Source organism: Lycorma delicatula, chromosome 9, assembly GCF_047948215.1.
Source record: "Lycorma delicatula isolate Av1 chromosome 9, ASM4794821v1, whole genome shotgun sequence".
Classification (NCBI taxonomy): domain Eukaryota; kingdom Metazoa; phylum Arthropoda; class Insecta; order Hemiptera; family Fulgoridae; genus Lycorma; species Lycorma delicatula.
The window spans coordinates 24,333,490-24,357,213 of record NC_134463.1 but is presented as its reverse complement, the minus strand read 5'-3'; the positions used below and the strand labels follow the sequence as shown (position 1 = coordinate 24,357,213).

Genomic DNA, 23,724 nt, shown 5'->3' with positions numbered 1-23,724 from the left:
ACAGTTTTTTATTCATCTATTAAGTGGGATTCGGAAAGTAACTTTAAGTTAAAGTCACAGATTATTATGCAGTTATTAGAATTAATTTTAGACAGCACATCATTAAATTCATTTATGAAGTGCCTCTTATCCTTACTATGTAACCTATATAGCGCAAGTATTGTATATTCAATACCATTGTGCACTAGGTCAATAAGAATTGCATCAGATGCAGACAGAGATAAAGAAAATTTGACATTATTCAAATTTCCGATAAAACAATTAAATCCGGCATGTTTTTAAATTTAGATAAATTAACTAATAATTCATCAAAGTTCTTTCTTAGACTACTAATGTTTTGGTGCATAATTTTAAATTCACAGTTCATTAATTTATTAAAATTGGTAGAGATCATTAGAAATAAAAATTTATTTTAACATAAATAAGTGTGCTTACGGTAATTTGTTTAAGTCCTCTTCATTCCGAATCTGCACAAGTTTGTCTTTTTCATTCTTCCGCATAAGTATTTTCCCATCTCGTAGCCAGATGTACTTGTAACCTTTAAACTTTTTTGCCTGCCGAGCGAGCGCATATAGCCGTCTCCTTGGTGGACAGAGCGACTCATTTATGTACACAGGAGTATCAGTTGTAAATCTCATGTTTAATGTAGTGATAAATTTTTTATCTCGTTTCTTATTCATGAAATTTTCTTTATCCCGCCTTCTGACGAACTTGACAATTATTCCGTCGGACATATTATTTTTCTCTGGCAATCTGTGACAAGCATCAATCATCTCATCCGTAATTTGGAAACCAATTACGTCTCCCACTTTTTTAATTGTATCAACAACATCTTCATCATCTTTTTTGGTGATACCATGATATGTATGAATGAAGTGTAGTCTTGTACATTCTCAGTTCGACCATACCTGAGATGTGTGGTTAATTGAAACCCAACCAACAAAGAACACCGGTATCCACGATCTAGTATTCAAGTCCGTGTAAAAATAGCTGGCTTTACTAGGACTTGAACAGTGGAACTCTCGACTTCCAAATCAGCTGATTTGGGAAGATGCGTTCACCACTAGATCAACCCGGTGGGTTTATCATACGTTTCTGGGCTCTCTTTAATTCATTTATAGCGGCTTTTTGTTGTGATTATTAAATCTTTTTATAAGCCGTTATGCAATCTCCAAGTCCATTCAAGAATCACTTAAGTATGATATGTATTTTGGCGCAGATTCAAAAAAGTGTCTAAGGAATTAAGTATTTGAACAATATTATTTATTCATTTTAGTCCATTTTGATGTCGGTTTAGTTTTTTTTAAAAATAATTTTATAATTTTTTGTGCCTAATTAAAGCACTTTTTATAACCTGCAACATCGGGAAGGCTCCCCTGGGAATGTTATTGTGGTGGCCTGTTGCTTAATGTGCAGTCGGCAGAGGGTTTAAGAGTTATGTTACAGCATAATACATTGAGTTCTGATGGTTTAGTTAACAACAATATGGGAATTGTGAAGAAATTCAAATGTCCTGCCGTATGAAGGGACCAATTTTTGAGTTACCGAAAGCTGTGTTAATAAAATTCAATGACAGAACTAGTTGCAAAATGAAAGATGAAGGTGGTTGTGTACCTATTATACCAGGAAGTACAACGTTACAATCAACCAAAAGATAAGGAGATGTAGATTCACATATGATACCTAATTTTAAGTTTAGCTGTAATGGTACACAAATTTGCAGAAGGACAAGTTTATATTGTTTTACGTCGAGTCAGAAGCTTAGGTTATTTACCTTTGAGTGATTTAGATCCATGTAAAGTCCTTACTAACCCACATGATAAAAACAGTACCTGGTGAGATGGAAGGATTAGTTACTAGTTTTTTTGTTTATCCTGAACAAACAAAAACCTTCTTCCTCTTTATGTAATAGTATAGGTAAAATTTTGTTTATTTTATTTACTTTATATCGCTTTCAACACCTAGCACAGAAACTGCTATGGAAATTTGATATTTATAAGTAATTTATATTCACACATAATTAAAATAATACATTTTTATTGTATATATTAAAAAATGTTAATTATAATAAAGTACATGCGAGCTTTGTGATTCAGAAAGGTGCTGATGTAAATATTTATGATAATAAAGTTTTAACGCCAATAATGTATGCTATATTATACGGTGAAAAAAGTATTAAAACAGATATATCTATGTTAATTGAAAGTGGCGCACATATAGATGCTACTGATAAAGGTGGTTGTACAGCGTTATACCATGCATTTTTTCATAAAAATTATGAAAATGAGGAAATTCTTATTTTACTATTAGCACTTGGAGCAAGTGTTTGTAAATATTTGGCAAATCTTGGTGAAAGTGAGACCCGTTTAATTTACGCTCAAAATTATATTACAGGTGTAATTGTGATAATTGTGTGTAATTGTAATTGAACTTTTATACTGTAAAGAAGATATTAATGAGAATGATGATGATCATCATACATAGTTTTTATGTAAATTATATACTTTTAATGTTGAACTTGCCTTTTTTTCTTATCATAAGGATTTGGTAAAGAAAGATAAGCCACTGATTTTCAATATTTTTAATAAAGCTCCGGAGATTTACGTTGAAAAATTATTTTATAGTGATTTAGATGATGTCGATAGAATAAAATTTATGTAACATGTAAATTACAAAAGAATTGTTAAATTGTACAATGCAGTTTTTAGAAAAACATTGTTATGCTGAATTGGCAGATTCTCATCTGAATACACCATTTCATTTCGGTTCTTCACAAGACAAAGTTAATATTTTAATTATATATGCTAATGTTGATGTTACTGCAAGAAATAAGTATGGAATATTAACGTGTAATCAATTGCAATACAGTTACGGCTTTTTTCAAGCTGCAGTAAGACCATTTATAAAACATTTACTTTTATTTTAGTTCTTTCTGAAGAGTTAGATAGATACACTCAAGTAAAATTAAACTATACTGAATTTATTAATGATTGTAATGTTTAATTACATAAGATGCAATCTATAAACATTGTAGATAATTTATTGTTTTTTTAAATTTTATTGTAAATTATCTGAATATGAGATGAATCTAATATCAGAATCTGATAATTTTTGTATTTACAATGATGAACAAATTGAACAACTATTTCCAATTTATTATGATATAATTATTATGAAAATAAATAACTATAAGATAGATTTAAGTAAAAGACATTTAAGTAAGTTAAATAGCTTTGTAGAGATTACTTATAACAAATAGGATTATTAAATCATATGATCCTAAGAAATATGAAGCTGATAAGAATAATTGTCGTAGTGTTGAACATTCTGATCATATATGTGAACATATTTTTCTTAATTATGACATATTTATTGTATTTCTAAATATTTGTACGAAAGACAATATTGTTAATTTATTGCTTGCTTCATTATTGTATTGATATTATATAATTATTCTATTATGTTACGAGTGACGCCTGTATTGTAGATTTATTTTATTGGTTTTGATTTCTGAGGACTGGGTGATGAAGAAACTGCTTTCTTGATGTAGCTGTGTTTAGGTTGAGGCTCATATAATTAAAGGTTTGTTTTGTCTGTCTAAATTTCTGCAGTATTATTAAGTTATTTGTTATATATCTTCTCATTTTCTTTGATTACTTCTTAATTGTAATGGTTCAACGTATTTAATAGTTCCAACATGTGTTTATTACAATTTCATTTCTGCTAATTTTTTATTGGTAGACATGAAATTTTCTGTAGTAAATAAATAAATAAAAATTCTGTAATCATTATATCTTTCCTGGGTTACTTGTTAACTGACTATATTTTTTTTCATCTTTATGAATTACTACCACTGAGTAGTAATTATAAAGATGTTTAATTATTAAGTTCTATATAAGTACATTTTGTGGTGTAATTTCACAAAATTAACAAGTATACTTCAGTTACAAAAATCGTCATGTTAAATGAATCTATTAATTAATTTAAAAAATGTTGTTGAAGTAAAAATAGAAATATATGATTGTTTATTTTTTTTGTACTACCGGCCATCCATACTCACTTGGATTTTATCTCTGATCTCAACAGTACCATTTGCATCTCAGATTGGTACTGATCATTATGTATTACATTTGTATTTGATTGTTGTAGGTCTTTTTATTAACTCATCCTTGCCAATCTCATGCTTGTCAGAATCTGAAATAATTAAAATAACTGTCAGTATACCAGCCTAGCTACACTCCTGATGTAAGCTGTTATATAAACATATACTGCGTATACAAACATATGAATACATAAGTAAATGATTTGTTTGTGTTGATTCTGTTCATGAAGCAAAATTTTGAAAAAATGTATTCTTAGCAATGAACAGATGAAATTTCAGTCTTATGTAAATACATGTACATATCACTCACTTGTTATGTGTCATTTGTTTAAGTACAAAAAGATATGAAACCTCCAATACATACTGAATGGATTAGTTGATTAAAAAAATAATAATCTGATTACATTTCATTCAGAACCATGCAGTTAACTCTGACAGTGTGAATTAGCCTACAACTTAAAATATCACAATAAAAGAAATTATGTTATTAACTATGTTCTATATTTAAGATGGCCTGCCCCGCCCTTCAAATTGTGATTTACATAGACATATGTATGACCAAAATTTTTCTCCACATTCTGTAAGAACAGTAAAATAATTATTATAGTTCGTTAAAATAATTATTTAGATTAGACCAATGGTTTGTGAGATTTTATTGAACATTTGTTCAACTACATCAGTAACCTGGAAGTTGAAAGGAAGTTACTTTTTGTCTGTATAACTGAAAGTTTGAATTGTATAACTGTTATACATTTCAGAATAGAGTATCACTGTTTACTTTTGCATAGTATAAAAATAAAAAAATATATAATAATCCAGGTTTTTGGATTAACATATGACGTTATAGTCTTACTACAATTTTACTTGGTTTTTTTTTTGTAAATAAATGTTAAGGATGAGCTTATTTTTTTATCTAGTTTTATTATTTGAGTTTATTCATTTTTTGGTCTTTATTACAACTTATTTAATTTTTTCCAGGTCTTGGATGAAATTTTTGAAGGCTTGGATGAAACTGCTAAAATGATGAAGGATGTTAGTGCAGTAAATGTTACTTCTTATGGTAAACATTTTACGTTTTATTTTGTTAATAATTAGAAAAGTATTTACCACATACTGGATTACTCATTTAAAGTATTAATTTAATACGTAAAAAATATAAAGAGACCGTACCCGTTGGTTTTTGTTGCCAACCACTTTCAACAGTTAGCCTTGAAGGATGACTGAAGTGCACATTTTTTTCTTACATCACCATTTCTATAAAAGTGGTTGAACATTTTATATACTCAATTTATTAAGTACAAAGTGTCAGTTAATGTATTCCAAAACAATACTGTCAGTTAATGTATTCCAAAATTAAGCTTCCTGAAAGAATTTGTCTGCAGGTAATATTTTAAAATAACTATTTCTGCCTGTTTTTGAATTGCAGTTTCAACTCCATTTGTTAGATCAATCCTGAAAACAAGTTTATTATTAAATATTTGAAATAAATTTTATTTCATGTTTTGATCAACAATACTTTTTAAGAAGTTTTCATGTTTTAATATTATTTTGAGTAATGTGTTTATTTTGTATTATTGAATAGATGGTGATATAACTGGTCAACCATTAGAATGTCCTTTCAGTCCATCTGATGAATTCAAATTAGATGATTTTACAATAAATCAACAAAATATAGTTCTTGAAAAGATTCACATTATCCTATTTCAGCATGTAGTGCTTTGTAAGTATTGCTTTTTTTTAGAAATAGAGTTTTAAATAGTAACTGGGTGTTTAAATAGTTTTTTCTTTTCTGTTAGATCAGTTTTAAAGAACTTAAATTACACAGTTATTAATTTTTTTAAAAATCAGAACCATATTTATATTGTTGTCACATGTGTAGTGATTCTTACCGGCAAGTGCAATACTAACCCTTCAGATGTCAGCGAGAGTTACAGTACACCTGCATGCCTGCACAAGTGCCTATCCCACCAAACCAGCTAACTGCCAACATTCCACCACAGTGGCATGGTCCCCACCACATGCTGGCCATTATTAACAAAAGCCCAGTACTGCAAGAGCATTGTTGGTGGCCATACTCGGCGAGTGCAGCATCAACTACTTTTTTAGATTGTATAGATGTGGCACCTGCAACCATGGAGGTTGACCCTTACATGAATGGTATTTTTCCTGACATGAAAAATATGCAGGCTATTCTGTGGATTTCCCCCAACCGGCATATTACAGTTTCTTTCTGGACATTGTGCTTTTTGAGATAGTTTGGCCAAATTTTGTTTGATTAATTCAGGCTTGCATCTGGAGTGTAAGACCATTGATGATGCGCACCATGTCTTATATGTCTGCCTCGGGTACAAAGCTTAATGTTCCAAAGTGGTTAGACAGCTTGTGAGGATCAATTCTGATTTTGATCTACAAGTTAACTGGTAAACCGAAAAGGAATGGAACATAGTTATTGGGTTCCTGATATTCTTAACCCTGTGCAGGATAGCTGAGGGGCTCTGATGCTGTTATGGATGTGCAGGTAAAATAACAATCCTGCTGGCTGTGGGCCTGCTTCATGGTGCTTACTTTGCCAATATAGGTGTTTTGGCATCGAGCACTAGTTAGGTGAGATATTTGCTGTTAGGAAGAGAATGGGTGTGTTGAGAACTCTGTGAGGTAGCTGTGGTGTGGGAAAGTGTAGGCATTGACCTTGGCTCTGAAAGTGGACCAGAGCAGAGAGAAATAGGGTATATTTTTATTAGAAATTAATTATTTATGAATTTTTTTCTTGGTTTTTGACTAAATTAAGAGGACTTTGAAGTAAATTTAATTGTAGGACATACTTATCGTTGTGTCCCTTAATATTTGTTTTGTTGGTATGAGAATAGTATTTTTGGTGTTTAAAAGACTAGTCAAGTAATGATCTTAGTGCATAGTCTAATTGAAGTTAGATATGGAATAGTTTTTGTGTGAAACCTCAGGGTTAGAGGAAAGTGCAGGGATCGTGCTTCTGCAAATCAGTTAATTTGATAGAGGGTGTAAGTTATGGTAGGTGATCATGGTTGGAAGAAATCATAGGAAAGCAGTGTAAGTTGTGTGCACTGATGGAAGTGTCTCCCAAGACATTTGCATTGGTAGCATCCTAACAGGCCAAATTGATGACTGTGATGTGTTATCAGATTTAAAGGGTCTGAAAGATGACCTCTGGTAAAGCCATCTGGTTTTACCAGATGGCATACCTAATGGAATGGAGGGGATGGTGTGATGACCAGGATCATCACAAGTCAGGTGTCATCCCCAACAAGGGTCAGGATGCCTAGGGTGTGGCCCGCACTCGCAGAGGCACTTTCAATCCTTAGAGGACGCGTGGCAGCCAAAAGAATCGGGTTTTCAGTTAGGTTGCAGGCAAGCGGCGAATTATGGAAGTGTAGAGCTTTCTGCACTCAAAGAAAATCACCTTTCACATCTATTGGCTCCCTAAGGACAAGAAACTGAAGGTCATCTGGCAGGGCACTCCCTTTTGGAGTGATCTGCAAGAAGATCAGAGAGGAATTCTCCTTCCAATACGAGGTGGTGTTGGTCAGGAAACTAACCACGAGGGATGGTAGGGAGCTTCTACCTGCCTTATTGCTTTAAAGTGAACACTGACTGTCAGGAGTATATATGACCTGGGTAACCTTTACTTTTGTAAAGTAAAGGTAACGTTGTACATGCCACAAGGGAACTTCCCCAGTTTCAGATATCAGAAATTTGGGCATTTCACATATTCCTGCCTCAGAAGACAACTCTGTGTGAAATGTGGATGAGAGTTTGACACAGCATCATGGGTTAAGACCCAGGAGGATCCTGCCTTGTGTGCAGATTGCAAGGGGCCACACCCGGTGAATTACAGGGGCTGTCCTTGCTATAAAGTGCAGCTGGCCCGACTAAAGAATGTCTCGAAACCCATAGAAATCGATGGCTGTATCTGGGCATGGGTCATCTGCGTTGTGAAGGCCACCTGACCGCAAGAACTGAAGCCTATGGGTTTGACGGCTGTGGGAAGTATTGCAGCACCCTGTGCATCACAGAAATCTCCAACCACGGAAGTGATGGAAGTCCATAAAAACAAAACCTGATCCTCCGCAGGAGAAGAAGATCACTGAGCCAGGGGGAGAGCCCAGCAAGGTGAGACTGTGGTCTCCTCCCGCTGGTAACCCTGGCAAAGCTCCTGAGGCTACGCAGCCACAAAAGGCACCATCAAAAATCCCAAGCCGTGCCAATGGCAAAAAGCCTGAGGTCATGCCAACGTGTGATAGTGCCGGGATGACTTCTTATTGTGGGTATCCCTGAAGGACTTATTGCTTGATATTTTGGCAGTTCTTCCTCTTACAGGCGGAATCCCTTAAGGACCTCCTCCAGTTGATGGTAGAATGCCTAATGAGCTTACTATCCTGGCATGGAGTGGAACGCCCACGCAGTCACAGACAATACAGAGGAGCTATCTATCTCATTGGATATCGGCGTAATATTGCTAGCGGAGATGCACCTAAAGCCAGACAAATCACTGAACCTTTGAAACTGTTTTTTCTACAGATTGACAGGATAAAGCTACTTGGATATCCCGCCAGCAGAGGAATCACTATCCTCGTCCACTTGAGAATAATGCACACACAATTCTATATCAAACTGATTTAGTGGAACAGACCTGTGTACATGTGCAGCATCTGATCATGGTATACAGACTGATTTCTCCATATTACAGGCTAAACTTGGTGGTACCCAGCAGGGATCTGGATGCTGTGCAAAGAATTATGATGGGTCCATTGTACCCATTAGCGTTCATTTCCAAGTATGCATCTTGGAATAGTAATATAGTAAATGCTAGTGCTATGTTTCTGTATGAGCAGGCTCTGGGCTAATCATTGTAGGACCCAGTTTTATCCAAGCAAGTGATCGGTCGAGAACAGATGTGCTCTACATCACGATTCTGAGAATTGTACCAGTCCCATATGCGATTGAAACTATCAAGGAGCTCAGTACAAACCACTAACCGGTTGTACTGAAACTGGGCCAAGTAGCGGCTGGACAAGACTCTCCTCCAATACCCAAAAGGTAAGTAAACTGAAGCAGATTTTACAAAGCCCTCCAGCATAACTATAGGCCAAGGGATTCAGAACTCCTAAACATCTTGACATCGAGAGGAAAACACCTACCATGTGACACTCCTGAACACACAAGAGAATATCGACCACTCTACACTCCTGATCACAGCCGGTTGACTGCGTCACGTGGTCAGTGGTGGCATATTCCATGTTTCGCATACTGCCTTAATTTGGTCATGCAGTCCAGTTTAGACATTATTAATGAAACAAGAGCTATGGTTAAAAAAATTGTGTTCTTTAAAAGAAGTCCCCATGCTTCAGAAAAATTGGAGACAGTTCAAAAACAAAATAAGCAGCCAGTATTAACTTTACGGTGAGACTGTCTTATAAGGTGGAATTCCACCTATGATATGTTCAAGAAAATCCTTCTAGTTAAAGAATCTCTGCAGAGTAAGTTGGGTGTGATTTATATTTGTTTTTTGCAGGAATAAATTATGAGGATTGGTTTATCATAGAAAATTGTGTTGAAATTTCATTACTGTTTGATGAAATTATACACAAAATGTGCACTGAAAAATATGTAACCGTTTTGAAAATTTATCTTCTACATTCATGGTTGCTAAGCCATTGTAATTTCTTTAAAGAAAAAATTTATGAATGTGTAAAATTAAACAAATTTATTATAAAATTATGTGAAGAAATCTATGCTAGTTTAAACAAAAAATGTGATTTAGATATTTTAAAAGAAGCAACCTTTTTTGGAGCCTTGATTCAAGAAATTTGGCTTTAAATTTTGTAATAGTGAAATGCATTGTAAAAGAATAAAAAATAATGTAAGTATTACTCTATATGTAAAAGTAAATATATGTAAAGGATAAATGATGCTCCATCAGCAATCTTCTAGTTCAACTCCAGTGCGCCAGAAGAATGAAAAAAAACCGTTAATGTGGATGCAAGATTTTGACGAAGCTGTTAAGTCAGAACAAGTGTGTAACTTCCAGGATTCACGGTCGCTAAGTATAGTAGAAGTAGATAAATATTTAAAAATGCCGTAGTAGACAAGAACCAAGGTCCTCCTCATTTTCTGGAGAGAAAATAAAGTTGTTTTCCTGATATTGTATGAAATAATGAAAAGACGTTTCTGCATCCCGGTAACAAATGCCTCTTGAGAACATATTTTTTCTAAAGGTGGTTAATTGATTACTAAAAATCAGAAAAGGTTATCGAGTAATGAAGTTTAAAAAAAAATATGTTTTTAAATGTCAAATTGAAGTAGTATTTTACTATAACCGCTTAGGTGAACATGTAAACTATGTGACCCAGAGGGAAAAAGCGCAAGGCCTCCCTAAACCTAGCGTTCAATGGTGCAAACCCCATCCCATTAGTAATGAAGATATTTGTGTACTGTTTTACTTGCTGCCAATACTAACTTTTGCCTACTTGGCATGGAGGGGTGTTGTTTTGCTCCACACTCCAGAAAAAGCTGGAGGATCCTACCCCACAGAGTGTAGGAAATTGCCTTATGCTGTCCTTGAAAAACACTGTGATTGGGCAACTCCATAATCCCCAAAACCAGGCTGTCAGCCTATCTATTTTTAGTCTTTTTTTTTTTTTTTGGGTGGTGGATGAGTATGAAAACACTGGAAGATATCAAGTTACATGGTTAGATGAAAAGATAAGATTCCATCACTTCTGCCTTTTCTATGAAATCAAAAGATGATATTTCATTCGTGGTGGGGTGGGAGAGGGTGCTAAACCATATTTGGCTGCCTTAACGTGCTCTGGGAACTTGTTAGAGGTTTGACTCAGTTCATTTATCTATCCTCCTTCTCCAGCATTAGGACGTTCTGGAGGCTTACAAGGTTTGTCATCCATGCTTGGTTAACCTATTCATTTCCCCCCATTTTTTTTTTCTTTTGTTACAGTTGCTGAAAACTGGCTGCAGCGACACACCAATAAGGAACCATTTTTTGACCGCTCAGTCCCCCTAAAATCCTTCCTAGATGTTCATGTGTCGCATCACAATTTGCATGAGGAGGTGGATGAATTGATTGAAAATAACTGTCATATCACACAATTGTGCATCACCACCAGATAAGTATATAGATAAGATGAATAGGACACATTACTACACAAGTAGGCTACCATAAAATCTGTTACAGCGGGAACACAAACTCGAAGAAAAGAACAAACAACATTGAAAGGAATCTTGTGAACAGCTTCTGGTATATTATTGTGCCAAGGAAGATAACTTCCTTTTCAGCATTGTAACAGGAAATGAATTTCATCTGCATTATTACAAGCCAGAAAAAAAATGGCAGAGTGAATAACGGCTCCGTTGTTCACTATCAAAGAAATTCAAAACGCAATCCTCTGGAAAAAATTCTAATGACAGTGCCTGGGATTTCAAACATATGTGATTATCTGGAAGCTGGGTTGACTAAATTCTATTGATACATAGAGATATATGTGTTGTGTTCAACAATCCACAAAGCTGATAATTCTACAACATGATAATGCTTGACCACATACATCACATGCAAGGCTCTTGTGAAGTTGAAATTTTAACTTATTCCAAACCCTCCATACTCACTCATCATTGATTGCTCTGTGATTTTCACATCTTTCCACAATTAAAGTGGTATATTAAGGGTATTCATTTCACCATGGCTAATGAACTGAAGGACACAGTAAAATTATTGATCAAGGAAAGACCACCAGCTTTCTTTATTGACAGATTCACAAAACTGGTTCACTGTTGCAAGAAATGTGTAGTTGTAAATGGAGACTATCTTGAAAAATAAATACAAGTTTTTGTAGCAAATAAAATGTATTTTTATGTCATGTTTTTTCATTTGCTACCTCTTTACACTTGCAAGTTATTAACAACATTACATTATATTTCAGCCACCCCTTGTATTTATTTCTGCTTCAACAATAAATTCATGCTAATTGGTAATTCTTATTCATTTTTAGATCAAAGAAAAAAAAAATCTTCTACAAATTTTAAATTTTTATCAACTTTTCTAATTATTTGTCTGCTTAAAGTAATTACTTGTTTTTTTATTTTCAGAAAAATATTTAATTATTCAAATATTAACTTAAAACTAAATCTTCCTCTCTGGATGCTGGTGGATTCAACAGATCTTCAAAAATCTGTTTTACTAGGATTGTCAATTAAAGAAAATGTTTATTCACGTTCTTGGGTTACAATTGAAGGAGCGATGCAGGCTGAATTATTAGATTCATCTTTAAAAGATATGTTAAACAAACATGATTCATATACTTTTCTGAAAAACAGGGTAAATAACTTTTTAAGTGTGTTGAGATTTTAGTAGTTTATTTATTGAGATTTAGAAATTTATGTATTAATGCGTGTCCATTTTAAATTCTTGTATTTTATATAGAAAACATGTTTTTTTAAATAAGGACCATTTATAATTTGGAACAGGTAGCACTTGCACAGCACATTTATTTTTATCAGTATTTGTTTGTTGGCAACAACAGTAGTCATATTCAATTTATCTAACAACAAAATTTAAGTCATGGATGATGGTGTTTGTTACTTAACAAATAAGCTATAATTACTTTTAAATCTATTATTTACAGGTAGTTGCTGAAGTATCTTGTAAATTCCGCATTTCACATTTTATGCCTGGAGATTTCAGTGGTAGTGTTTTTGTTTGTGCAATATGGAACAAGGCTTCCATTGAAATTCCTGTCTCTGGTGCTTCTATGTCTTTGGTAAATAAACTGACAGTATTTAGGTATTAACAGTACTTTATTTATTGATAAAAATAACACTTTTTATTAGCTTTAAGACAATAATTTATATCTCTTAAAGATCTACTTAACTTGCCCATTAGTTACTGATGTGTAAATATGCAATTAAGTTTTGTTTTATAACTCAAAATATATAATTTATACAATAAATGAATATATATATATATCAATATGTGTTTGTACAACATTATGCATTCCCTTATATATCTTTTAAACTGAAAACTTAATTAAAATATAAATATATTTATATTTTTAAATTTAACATATATTTTTAAACTGAGGATAATTTTGATTGGATTGTGTAAAAGATTGCATTTCATCAATTTTTAGTTTCTCTAATATTTGTTTCTAAAACTACTGTCAATTAAAATAATGCACTTTAAATGAAAAAAGTAATTTTTTCCCCCATAATTTTATAAAAGTTTCTGCATACGCTTAATTATCAGAATTTAGTGTTCACATAACTTTCATTCATGTTCATGCTTCATTGAACAGTGTTCATCGATAATGCTGTCCACTTATACATCTGTTGGGATGTTTTAATATAAAGAAAAATATAGAAAATTAAATAATTATAATATTCAAGAAAAAATAACAAAATAAAGCAATAAGAAATAGGTTTAGTATAACTCTGTTGAGGTTCAATGTATGCTCATTATCAATGTGGACAGATGAAACGATATACATCCATTTACGTAAGTATAATTGTGCTTACAACCTGTTGTGAAGTAAATTTTATCTTGAAATCAAAAAAAAATGTGTAAGTTGAATTTCTGCTGCCAGTTTAATAATTTTTTAATTTTTATGTATGAGTTTTATGTTAAATATTTTTGTTTTTATAGGAATTTAATGTTACTGTTGGTAAAGAGATTAGTGATCTTTATCCATTGTGGCAACAGTTATTACTTATCCAAAAATTATTTGATGTAATATTGAAATGGAAAAATAATAATTCTTATCCATTACCTCATCGCCAAGCTGATGTCACTTTGCCAACAAGTAATAACATATTTGTAAGTGATTTTTATTATATTTTTCTTCATTATTTGATTGTGAATTTTATCTTTTATTTAAATTTATTTTATACATGGGAATCTATAAGCAAATGTATTATATGCTTGGGAATGCATATAGGGATAAGATTTACTTGAGCATATGTCTTGTTCCATGTCCATGAAATTTGCCATTTTAGATATACACACTTATCTTTTAATCATTTGAAAGCTGTAGAACGTGTTTCATTGATTTTTTTTTTATCTCAGTTACTCAAAATTAAATGAGTTAAGGTCAGTTCAGTGGCCTGCTGTTTCTAAAGTCAGGTCTGTAATCAGTCACAAGGAATAAGCTGTGAAGTAAAATTCATTTAAGATTTATAAAATGTTTTTGAAAATGTGGTAACTGATTACGTGATTGGGAAATGAAATCTAGATGTTTGATCAATCGCACAGTGAAATTCAAAGAAAATTATCATCATTGTTGTGTGATGTCTTAATGCATAGGTTCAAAGAAAATTATTGTATGAGTTAATACTTGGCAATTTCTGTTTTTCTACTTATTCTTTGAAATTTCATGAGTATGTACATTAAATTTTCTTGTTTTGTTTGAACTATTGAAAAGTGTGTACAGGTTGGATACATGTGCTTACATAGAGCACAAGAACAAATGTTTTGATAGTACTCTGATATTTCTGACATGTTATCAAGAAGAAGAATAATAAAAAATGTTGCCATATTGTGACAGGAAGTGAGTATTGAGTATTCCATACCAAGCCTTCTTTTTTTCCCTGTTTAGCCTCCGATAACTACCGTTTAGATAATACTTCAGAGGATGAATGAGGGTGATGTGTATGAGTGTGAATGAAGTGTAGTCTTGTACATTCTCAGTTCGACCATACCTGAGATGTGTGGTTAATTGAAACCCAACCACCAAAGAACACCGATATCCACGATCTTACTAGATCGTGGATTTGAATACTTTCAAATCCGTGTAAAAATAGCTGGCTTTACTAGGACTTGAATGCTGGAACTCTCGACTTCATCTTGACTTGATCATTGATTTGGGAAGACGCGATCATCACTAGACCAATCCAGTGGCTTTTCCATACCACATGTGAATTGAAACAACAGCACTTCAGACCGAAGTTTACCACCACCTTACTGACAAAAAATGTTTTAGTAGACATCCCAAAAAGAAGGATCATATTTACTTAAGTCTGGGGGCAGATATGGTATTTGGTGTAATTCATATGTCAAAGCTTAACAATAAATTCTGGTGAACATCAGTGGAAAGGTCAGACTGTTGAATGTATTAAATGTTAGGGAAATTAATGTAAATCAGTTCAATATTAATTGTAAGTTGACTATTACTCAAGATCTCTTTTTTTTTAAAAGTAAGTGGGTGTTAATACAAAGTGCTAACCTTCATATGTTTGGATGATTTGATGATGGTACTATGGGAATTACAGATATAAAAGAATAATATAACAATTTCAAAAGTTTAATGAAAAGTGCTCATCCAAAATTTCTTTACCTCTAGCATGGAGTAATGCGTCATGAATACTCCACAGACTATTTAACAGTTAATAAATATTATTAAGAAATTCTCTTTCAACATTTTTAATGCTGTTTTCTTGCAGAAGACTTGTAGAAATCATGCAACTGGAAACTCCAGTATGATAACACTGCTCATCCTTGTACTTAACACATAACATAAACTAAATATCCAATTTCTGGTTTGCTTATCACCATACTTTATACATGGATTTCTTTGCTATTCTCCATAGTGAAAATGCTACTTAAAGAGTCAAAATTCTGAATTCTGATTCTTTAAGCAGTTGTAAATTCTGAATAGTAATTTTACCTAACCTTTTTTTTATGTTGTAATATTGTTTGGTAAAAGGTATGTTTTGTAAGTGTTTTTAATATAGTACAGATAAAAAAAATATAATTTATAAACAAATTTATATGCTTGTTCTATCTATTATTTTCTTCATCATAAAACCAATGTGAGTAATTCACTTCAAATACATTACATTTTTGACCCAGATTGAGTTGCTTTTATTGAAAATGTTGTAGTATTTTTTTAAATGTTTTCTACTGTTCTAAAATAGTGTCCTTTGAGGTGTGTTTTTAAAGTCAGGAACAGGAACAAGTTGCTGGGACTCAAGTCAGCTGAATAAGGTGTTTGAGGAACGACAGGAATGTTATTATTTGCCAAAAACTCATTAATTGAGAGTGCATTGTCATGATGCAGCATCCAGTTGTCTTTGATGGCCGATCTTATGCGGGAAACTCTTTTCTGCAGTCTTTCAAGAATTGCTCGGTAAACATATTGATTTACAGTCTGTCCTGTAGGCAAAAACTCCTTATGGACAATGCCATTACTACTGAAGAAACAAATTAGCATGGTTTTGATTTGATTCGTGATGCTGCATCATGACAATGCACCTTGTCACACTGCACTCTCAGTTAATGAATTTTTGGCCACCTTATTCACCTGACTTGAGTCCCTGCGATGTTTTCCTATTCCTGATTTTAAAAACACACCTCAAAGTACACCATTTTGGAACATAGAAAACATTTTAAAAAATGTAACCGACCAGCTGAAGGATATTACAGTTTCTGAGTTCCAACACTAATATGAAGAGTGGAAAAACCATTTAAAGCATTGTGTGATTTCCCAAGGAAACTATTTCGAAGGTGATAAGATTCCATGTATAATTGGATTGTAAATAAAAAATTTTTCTGAACTGGTCTCATTACTTTATTTACAGACCTTGTATTTATTTTATTATGCTGAACATTTTTAAACTTTGTTTATTGTTTTTTTATTTTAGAACAATAATCAGGTGGAATTAACTCTTGAAGAAAGAATAATTGATGTTATAGTATCACCTCACCAGTAGAGTACATAATATAAAAATGTTTGTTATAATGAAATACTTTCAAACATTAAAAATGGCAACTTTTGGGATGGATCTAACCGGTAGACTTTGGGTACTTTTATCTGGTAATTATTAATTTATTACTATTACTATTATTTTCTCTGTTTATAAGTATATAAAATATATAAATAACCTATCTGTTCCCAGTTTTACCCAGCATACCAAAGTGGAAAAATTAGCACTGTTTGTCTCAGTTCTCAGAAAGTAAATGAGATAGGAATCCTTGAGGGTATTGTAAAAGATAGATGTTGAGAAAGGAATACTATCCGTAGATTAGGCGAACTAAAACTCCATTCCTTCTAAATGCCACTAACCCTCAGGTTGTCAAAAATTTTTCACAAAGTGAGGAAAGCATTACTAATGGATGACTTTGTAGTGCAAATACATGCTGTAACAAAATTCAGTTTTCTTGAGAAACTTAACATATAATTGAGAAAAAGATTCAGACTTCCTAAAAGAACATTCTCACTTATTCCTGGAATTCTGTGACTTATGGAGGTAATCGATTGAAGTATAATTGCCAAACTCTTTATTGGTGGTAAGGTACTGTTAAGGTGGTGGTAAGGTATAAGTACTGTTAAGAAATATTGTCGGTTCTTTCATCAGCCTGCTTGATTTTAAGTGTTCCTTTGTAAAAATGACATTTAAAAATTTTTCAAGATTTAGTACATTACATTTGTATTCAATTAGGCTGTTGTTCCATATAATGCCTTGCATGTCTTAAAATACTTTTTCATTTCTTTACTGTTTCATCCACATTCCCTTTCATCTTCTTTCTCATTTGTACATATAATAGCTAAAAAAATTAATTCTGTTATTTATAATCTCATTTTCTAACAATCCATGCTGCACTGTTTTATATCCACTTATTCATGCCATCTTTTTTTCTTTTTCCTGTTTAGCCTCTGGGAATTACCGTTCAGATGAATGGAGATATGTATGGGTGTAAATGAAGTGTAGTCTTGTACAGTCTCAGTTTGACCATTCCCGAGATGTGTGGTTAATTGAAACCCAACCAACAAAGAACACCAGTATCCACGATCTAGTATTCAAATTCATATAAAAATAACTGCTTTTACTAGGACTTGAACGCTGGAACTCTTGACTTCCAAATCAGCTGATTTGAGAAGGTGTGTTCACCACTAGACCAACCCGGTGGGTTTATTCATGTCATCTATATCCTTTTCTTTTCTTCTTTCTTTCTTTTTCAGGTTTAGCCTCCGGTAACTACCGTTTAGATAATACTTCAGAGGATGAATGAGGATGATATGTATGAGTGTAAATGAAGTGTAAGTCTTGTACATTCTCAGTTCGACCATTCCTGAGATGTGTGGTTAATTAAAACCCAACCACCAAAGAACACCGGTATCCACGATCTAGTATTCAAATCCGTGTAAAAATAGCTGACTTTACTAGGACTTGAACGCTGGAACTCTCAACTTCCAAATCAGCTGATTTGGGAAGACACGTTCACCACTAGACCAACCCGGTGGGTTATGTCATCTATATCCATCCAACAGCATGTGCTTTCCCTGTCTAGTTCTCTTATATTACTTAATGATGAGTGTGTTTAATTCCTCTTTATCCAAACTTTTTATATCATCATTAAAATTATTGCAATCATTTGGTAGCAACATTTTCTTACATGCTACCTTTTGAAGTTGAAATTTCATATGATGCCTGCTATGTTATATACATAAATGTGAGTGGTGGGTTATTAAAAGAGCACAAGTAGAATATCTTACGAAATGTGAAGTTAGTTATTTGGTGTTTTTATCGCTGAAAATAAAAGTATTAGTAATTATGTTTATAATAATTAAAATTAACACGCAAGTGCGCTGTAGAATAACTAGTTGAAATTCCAAGAAATTGCAAATTAGCTTCAATGTTCACCTTACTATATATATGAAAGGTATGTTACATTGACAGTTATATGTGCACAGAAGTTGCAAGTTGATTATTCTAATGCAAGTTAGGCAGTTAACTTATAAAGCTAAATTATTATTGGTATTAACTCAACTGTATAAGTGTGTATGCATGCATGTGTGCGCGTGTATACACCAGTGAGAGAAGGTAGCATATGTTCTATTAACTATAAGGAGTATAAGTTACTAGAAGTATAACAATACTAGAAGTGTTGTTATTGTAAGTAACAATTGAATAACAAAAACTTGTGTTGATTTGTTTTGTATCTTGGTAATTACTGTTAAAAATATTTCTATTATTGTTTAGAGATGAATTTTTTTATTTTTCTGAGCCGATTATCAACCATATGATTTTTATGTATATAGGTATGTCTGAATAATTATTACAGTAAGGTGACACTTGATCTGGACTATTTGATTCCAACTATGTCTTGCAATTTCTTCTTTTGAATGTAGCCACAAATCTATTATTTTGTGACTACTTGGTGGCACTTATTTGTTTGTTATTCTTTCAGAAGCTTTGATCCCTTAGGTTTATTAATAGATACTAGTGTAATTCAAATAAGAAAATCTAAGTTTATTTGAAGTGAAAAATTTGTTAAAATTATTTTTAATTGTTAACTAATTCTGTGTGAAATGGCTAAAACTTGATCATTCAAATTTTAGCCAAATTTATTAAACTTCTTTATTGTAAACAAAGACCTTAAATGCTGCTTTGCAGCGTTTAAGGTCCACCAATTATGTTTAAAGTTACCAATTACTCTGGTATGCCAGTTGATTTTTATCATGGCAATTCTGAAAAGTTTTTTTTTTGTCAAATTGATGTACATTCCATTTCAGTTCTTTTGAATAATTGACATACCATAGATCCTGCCATCCTAGTGAACCTTTGAATTAAATAATTGATTATTCTGATGTGGTTACTGTTGTAAGAGTAGTCATAAGAAGTAAAGAGTTGCTATTCTTACTATGGCTTTTTACCAGGATGAGGAAGGTTGACTTAACACAACTGAGTTTGGTTGCAGGGCATCCTGAACTAGATAAGCAAAGGGGTGGCACTGTTTCTTAAGCTAAAGAAGTCCATGCTGTGTTAGAATTGGACAGTTTGGAAAAATTAGAAGTTAAGTTTATGGACTGATAATATTATATTTGTAAAAATAAAATCTAGTTTGTGAACCAAAGCAAGATTAAGCCTTACCTGTCCAGTCCTTTGTTTTTTACAATGTTTAACTTTTTTAACATGAAGAAATTAATAATTGTTTAAATTGAATGTTCTGTGAGGAATAACACATTGGGTTAGCTGGTTATCACAATTATATGTAGAGTTTGTTGGGAGCTGTTGTATTTTCTCTCATCAGAATCTTAAGATTTTTGTGTAAATTCTGAGGCTTGTTTGTTTGTGAAAGATCTATGCATAACTGGCCGTAACACCAATAAACACAGTAATATAATCTTCTTATAATAAACTATTGCATATCTAAAAACAATCCTAAATATTTTTATCATTAGATAGTTACTATATCTAATACAGATGGTCATAAAATGTGATGACACAATAGAAAGTGATTGAATATTTTTAATTAACCTTTTTTTGACATTAAGTTTTTTTTTCTTTTAATTAAAACACCATATCAAATTTATAAAAATAGCTTTTTTTATTTTTGTAAAATTGCTTATTAGTACATAAAAATTGTTTCATTGTATTGGAGGACAGATTTTTTTTAGACTTATGGAGTCTAAACAAAATTATATTTATAATGAACAGGAGTTATGAACAAAATTATATTTATGGAAAAGCATTTGTATTACACCCCTTATCTCCCCCTCGCTGACCTAATTATTTTGTCTAGAAATTAAAAATCTCTTTCATAGGACATGATTTGAGTTCAGTTCACATGATGTAACTGATCGGGCAGAAGTTCTAGATAATCTGGCACTGACGAGCTAAGTATGTTGAAGTAAAAGGGGTCTATATTTCAAAAGTAGAAAAAATACAAAAAAATCTCATATGTCTGTCAAAATATTAACATTTTTATCAGTCAAAGTTATTATTGTTTGAAATGATTTTTTTTCACAGAATGTTCAACGTATGAGGAACTTGCAGTGTTTATGAAAATAGCTTTCCAACAAGTTAGAAAATGTTCTGTTAAACCATTCGTAAGTATTTCTATTGTTTTTGGGCTTTTTCTTTTGGTTAATGTTTAGCTCTTGTTTCTGTTTTCTTTTCACTATTAATCCCACTTGTTTGACATTTACTAGAATTGAGAATTTTTTTAACATGGCCAGATAATCTCCCACGAGATGCACCAGTTTACATAAATTAATTGATATATCTGGGGGGTTGGTTTCACATGTGAAATAAGTAAAGGGTTACAAATATATCAAAAAAATTAACCTGCAGTCATATTTAAATACTTGAAAGATATTAAAGGAACTAAATTAAATGTTACCTTAATATTAGGTCATAAGTGCATGAAATTGTAAGTAAATAATTTATTTTTAATTTATCAGAATATATATAGTTTAAGACATAACTTGACTTGTTTAAAAAAATTTTTTGTTGTAAAAAACACTTTTTACAATTAAGAAAGCTACAAAATCTATTTTCAATAAATAGGATTTGATATGTGTGTTAAGTAAACTGCAATGTGAAATTGCAAATGTTTTATAGTTACTTTACATACTCATTCAGTCAGTCAACCATAAATGGCAAGGGTAGGATAGTCTTTTTGTAATACATTAATCTGTTATGATTTTTTTTAGGTTAACACACAAAACAAGTCCAAATTATCTGATGCTATGAAAATCCTTTCATCAGATCCTTCTGCTAATCTGCAGATGTTAGAACCACTTGAATTACTTATAGAAATTGGTATAGAAAAGCTGAAAAATGATTATATAGCACTTTTTACTCAGTCTGGTATTGCTAAAGAAGAGCTTTTAAACATTCCAAATTTTATAAGGTATTTGTTAATTTTTATTATTATTTTCATTACATTTGTTTAAAATAGTTTTATTCTAGAATTAAGTTTTTTTTTAATATGTGCAATAAAATCGTTATATCCTCTCCTACAAACTTCAAACCTTCTGTGCACCACTCTATTCTGCAGAACTCTAAAATCTTAAGTGAATAAAGTTCACATTAGATGGAAGAGTCAGTGGCTTTTAGTTTATTTTATTAAATCTTTTTTTTATCTATTATTACTGCAGTAATAATCCACAGTGAGAATATATGGGCTAATGCTATATTAAATTTGTGTGATGATTTATTTCTCTTCCATGAAAATGTAAAACTTCTAGATTACTGTACATTTTAATTAACAGTTTGATGCTCGGATAAATTATTTTGTGCTTGCTTAAGCTGGTTTATTTTATCTTTAATTATTGTAACTTAGATTACTTTTCTCACCGGTGTTTTGCTTTCAGTACATTTATAATCTTTTTAAATTTTCACCTCCGTTGTTGAAAATGGATTTGGATTTGTTACTCTTAATTTTCAATTAACTGACATTATTCTTTTAATGTTCATATGTATTTCTATTTTTCATTAGGCCAACTCCATCATTGCTTGGAAAAAAATGTTAATTTCATTACGTGCTACAGCGTGAACTAATGTAAAAAGAGTTAAAAAATTGTTGTAGGAAAACATAAATAATTATTTTATTGTTGAGAGTTATTGTAGCAAATATATACACCAAAATTATACATACAGAATTAGCACAAATTAAAAAAAAAAAAGGTCTCTGTTGGTTTTTTTAGTCACTTGGCTACATGTATGGTAGGGATGGTATGATAGGGAAAAAGGACAGGAGGTACTATAAACTACATTCTGTATTGTTAGATACTAAGAGCAGTGTAGTTCCTTTCCTCATTCAAAAAATCTTAAATATCAAATTAGCTGTGTTTTTTAGTTGATAAAATCTTAATATAATTCTATGCCATTGCTATCAATAGTTGTTTCTTAACACTTTTACTGTCACCATTACAAAAATATTTACTCTAATGCCAGTTACCTTTTTTAAATATCTTGTGCCTTTTACGTGCTACTAATTATGTGAAAAGTTTTTTCTACCTAAAATAATTTGCAAAGCTGGTTATTGCATATTCAGCAAGTCTTGCTATTCAAGACTGTTCTTGCTGTGTAGTACCATCTAGCCTATTCAACAGCTCCTTACTTTATATTATTCTCGTATCCCGCTAATTGATTTCATCATTTCTGTTTTAGCATTTATAGCTTTGATTGTGTGAGAAATCAAACAATTTAAGTAGATTTTTATTTTAATCGTGATAGAAAAAACAATACAAATTTGCATATATTGTAATTTCTTGATTTTGAGTTTCAAATAATAAATAATTGACAAAAAAACTACAACATGATGAATATATTTTATTTTTTAATTAATAATGTTATTTTAATTAGTTATTGAGTTAAAAACTTCAAAAGAAATATGTACCTTCATATTATAGTCAAGGTGGTATTTGTTTTGGGTTAGATTTTTTCTATATGATCACTAATTTTTCAGTAATGATTATTTCATTATGTACCAGTTGAAAAAGGTGTGAATTTTTTTACAAAATGTAAAAAAATTACAAAAATATATATTTTTCTTCTATTTCCCTAGATAACTTGATGACTGTTCATTTTAGAGAAAAGATAAGTCAGAGAAAAGTTTTTGTTATTAAATTTTACACACAATGTCATCAGTTGCAAATCAAAAATACGTTATTATTGATGCAAAAATACCAATAACGGTCAAAAAATTAAAAAAAAAAGAAAAAGTTTTTTGGTAATTTTTTTTAAGTACTTATATTATACATAAAACCTTCAGATTTTACTTCAAAGAACTTTTTGATATGATAAAGCAACATGGCAAATTTCAACAAATCTGCCTGACAGTTTTTCACAAT

At 31.7% G+C, this 23,724-nt stretch overlaps 2 protein-coding genes across 9 annotated transcripts in view; both read left to right on the top strand.

Annotated features, from left to right (window-relative positions):
• Nucleotides 1–12,105, top strand: part of LOC142329945 (uncharacterized) — a 39,887-nt gene extending 27,782 nt beyond the window's left edge. For 3 of the 5 annotated variants that reach the window (XR_012757632.1, XM_075374917.1, XM_075374916.1), the window contains 4 exons: nucleotides 3,516–3,582; nucleotides 5,081–5,162; nucleotides 5,685–5,822; nucleotides 11,091–12,105. Coding sequence is in view for 2 of the 5 variants with exons in the window: in XM_075374917.1 (XP_075231032.1) it covers nucleotides 5,123–5,162; nucleotides 5,685–5,822; nucleotides 11,091–11,263 (351 nt within the window). In the remaining 3 variants the exon portion in view is untranslated. The remainder of the gene's footprint in view (nucleotides 1–3,515; nucleotides 3,583–5,080; nucleotides 5,163–5,684; nucleotides 5,823–11,090) is intronic. The other 2 variants (XR_012757633.1, XR_012757634.1) reach the window with 2 other exon arrangements.
• Nucleotides 12,106–13,820: 1,715 nt separating this feature from the next.
• LOC142329944 (uncharacterized) overlaps nucleotides 13,821–23,724 on the top strand; it is a 30,323-nt gene continuing 20,419 nt past the window's right edge. For 2 of the 4 annotated variants that reach the window (XM_075374913.1, XM_075374912.1), the window contains exons 1-3: nucleotides 16,872–16,956; nucleotides 20,894–20,973; nucleotides 21,580–21,779. In XM_075374913.1, the coding sequence (XP_075231028.1) occupies nucleotides 16,881–16,956; nucleotides 20,894–20,973; nucleotides 21,580–21,779 (356 nt within the window). In that variant the 5' untranslated portion in view covers nucleotides 16,872–16,880. Of the gene's footprint in view, nucleotides 13,962–16,871; nucleotides 16,957–17,840; nucleotides 18,047–20,893; nucleotides 20,974–21,579; nucleotides 21,780–23,724 lie in introns of those variants that run through there. The other 2 variants (XM_075374915.1, XM_075374914.1) reach the window with 2 other exon arrangements.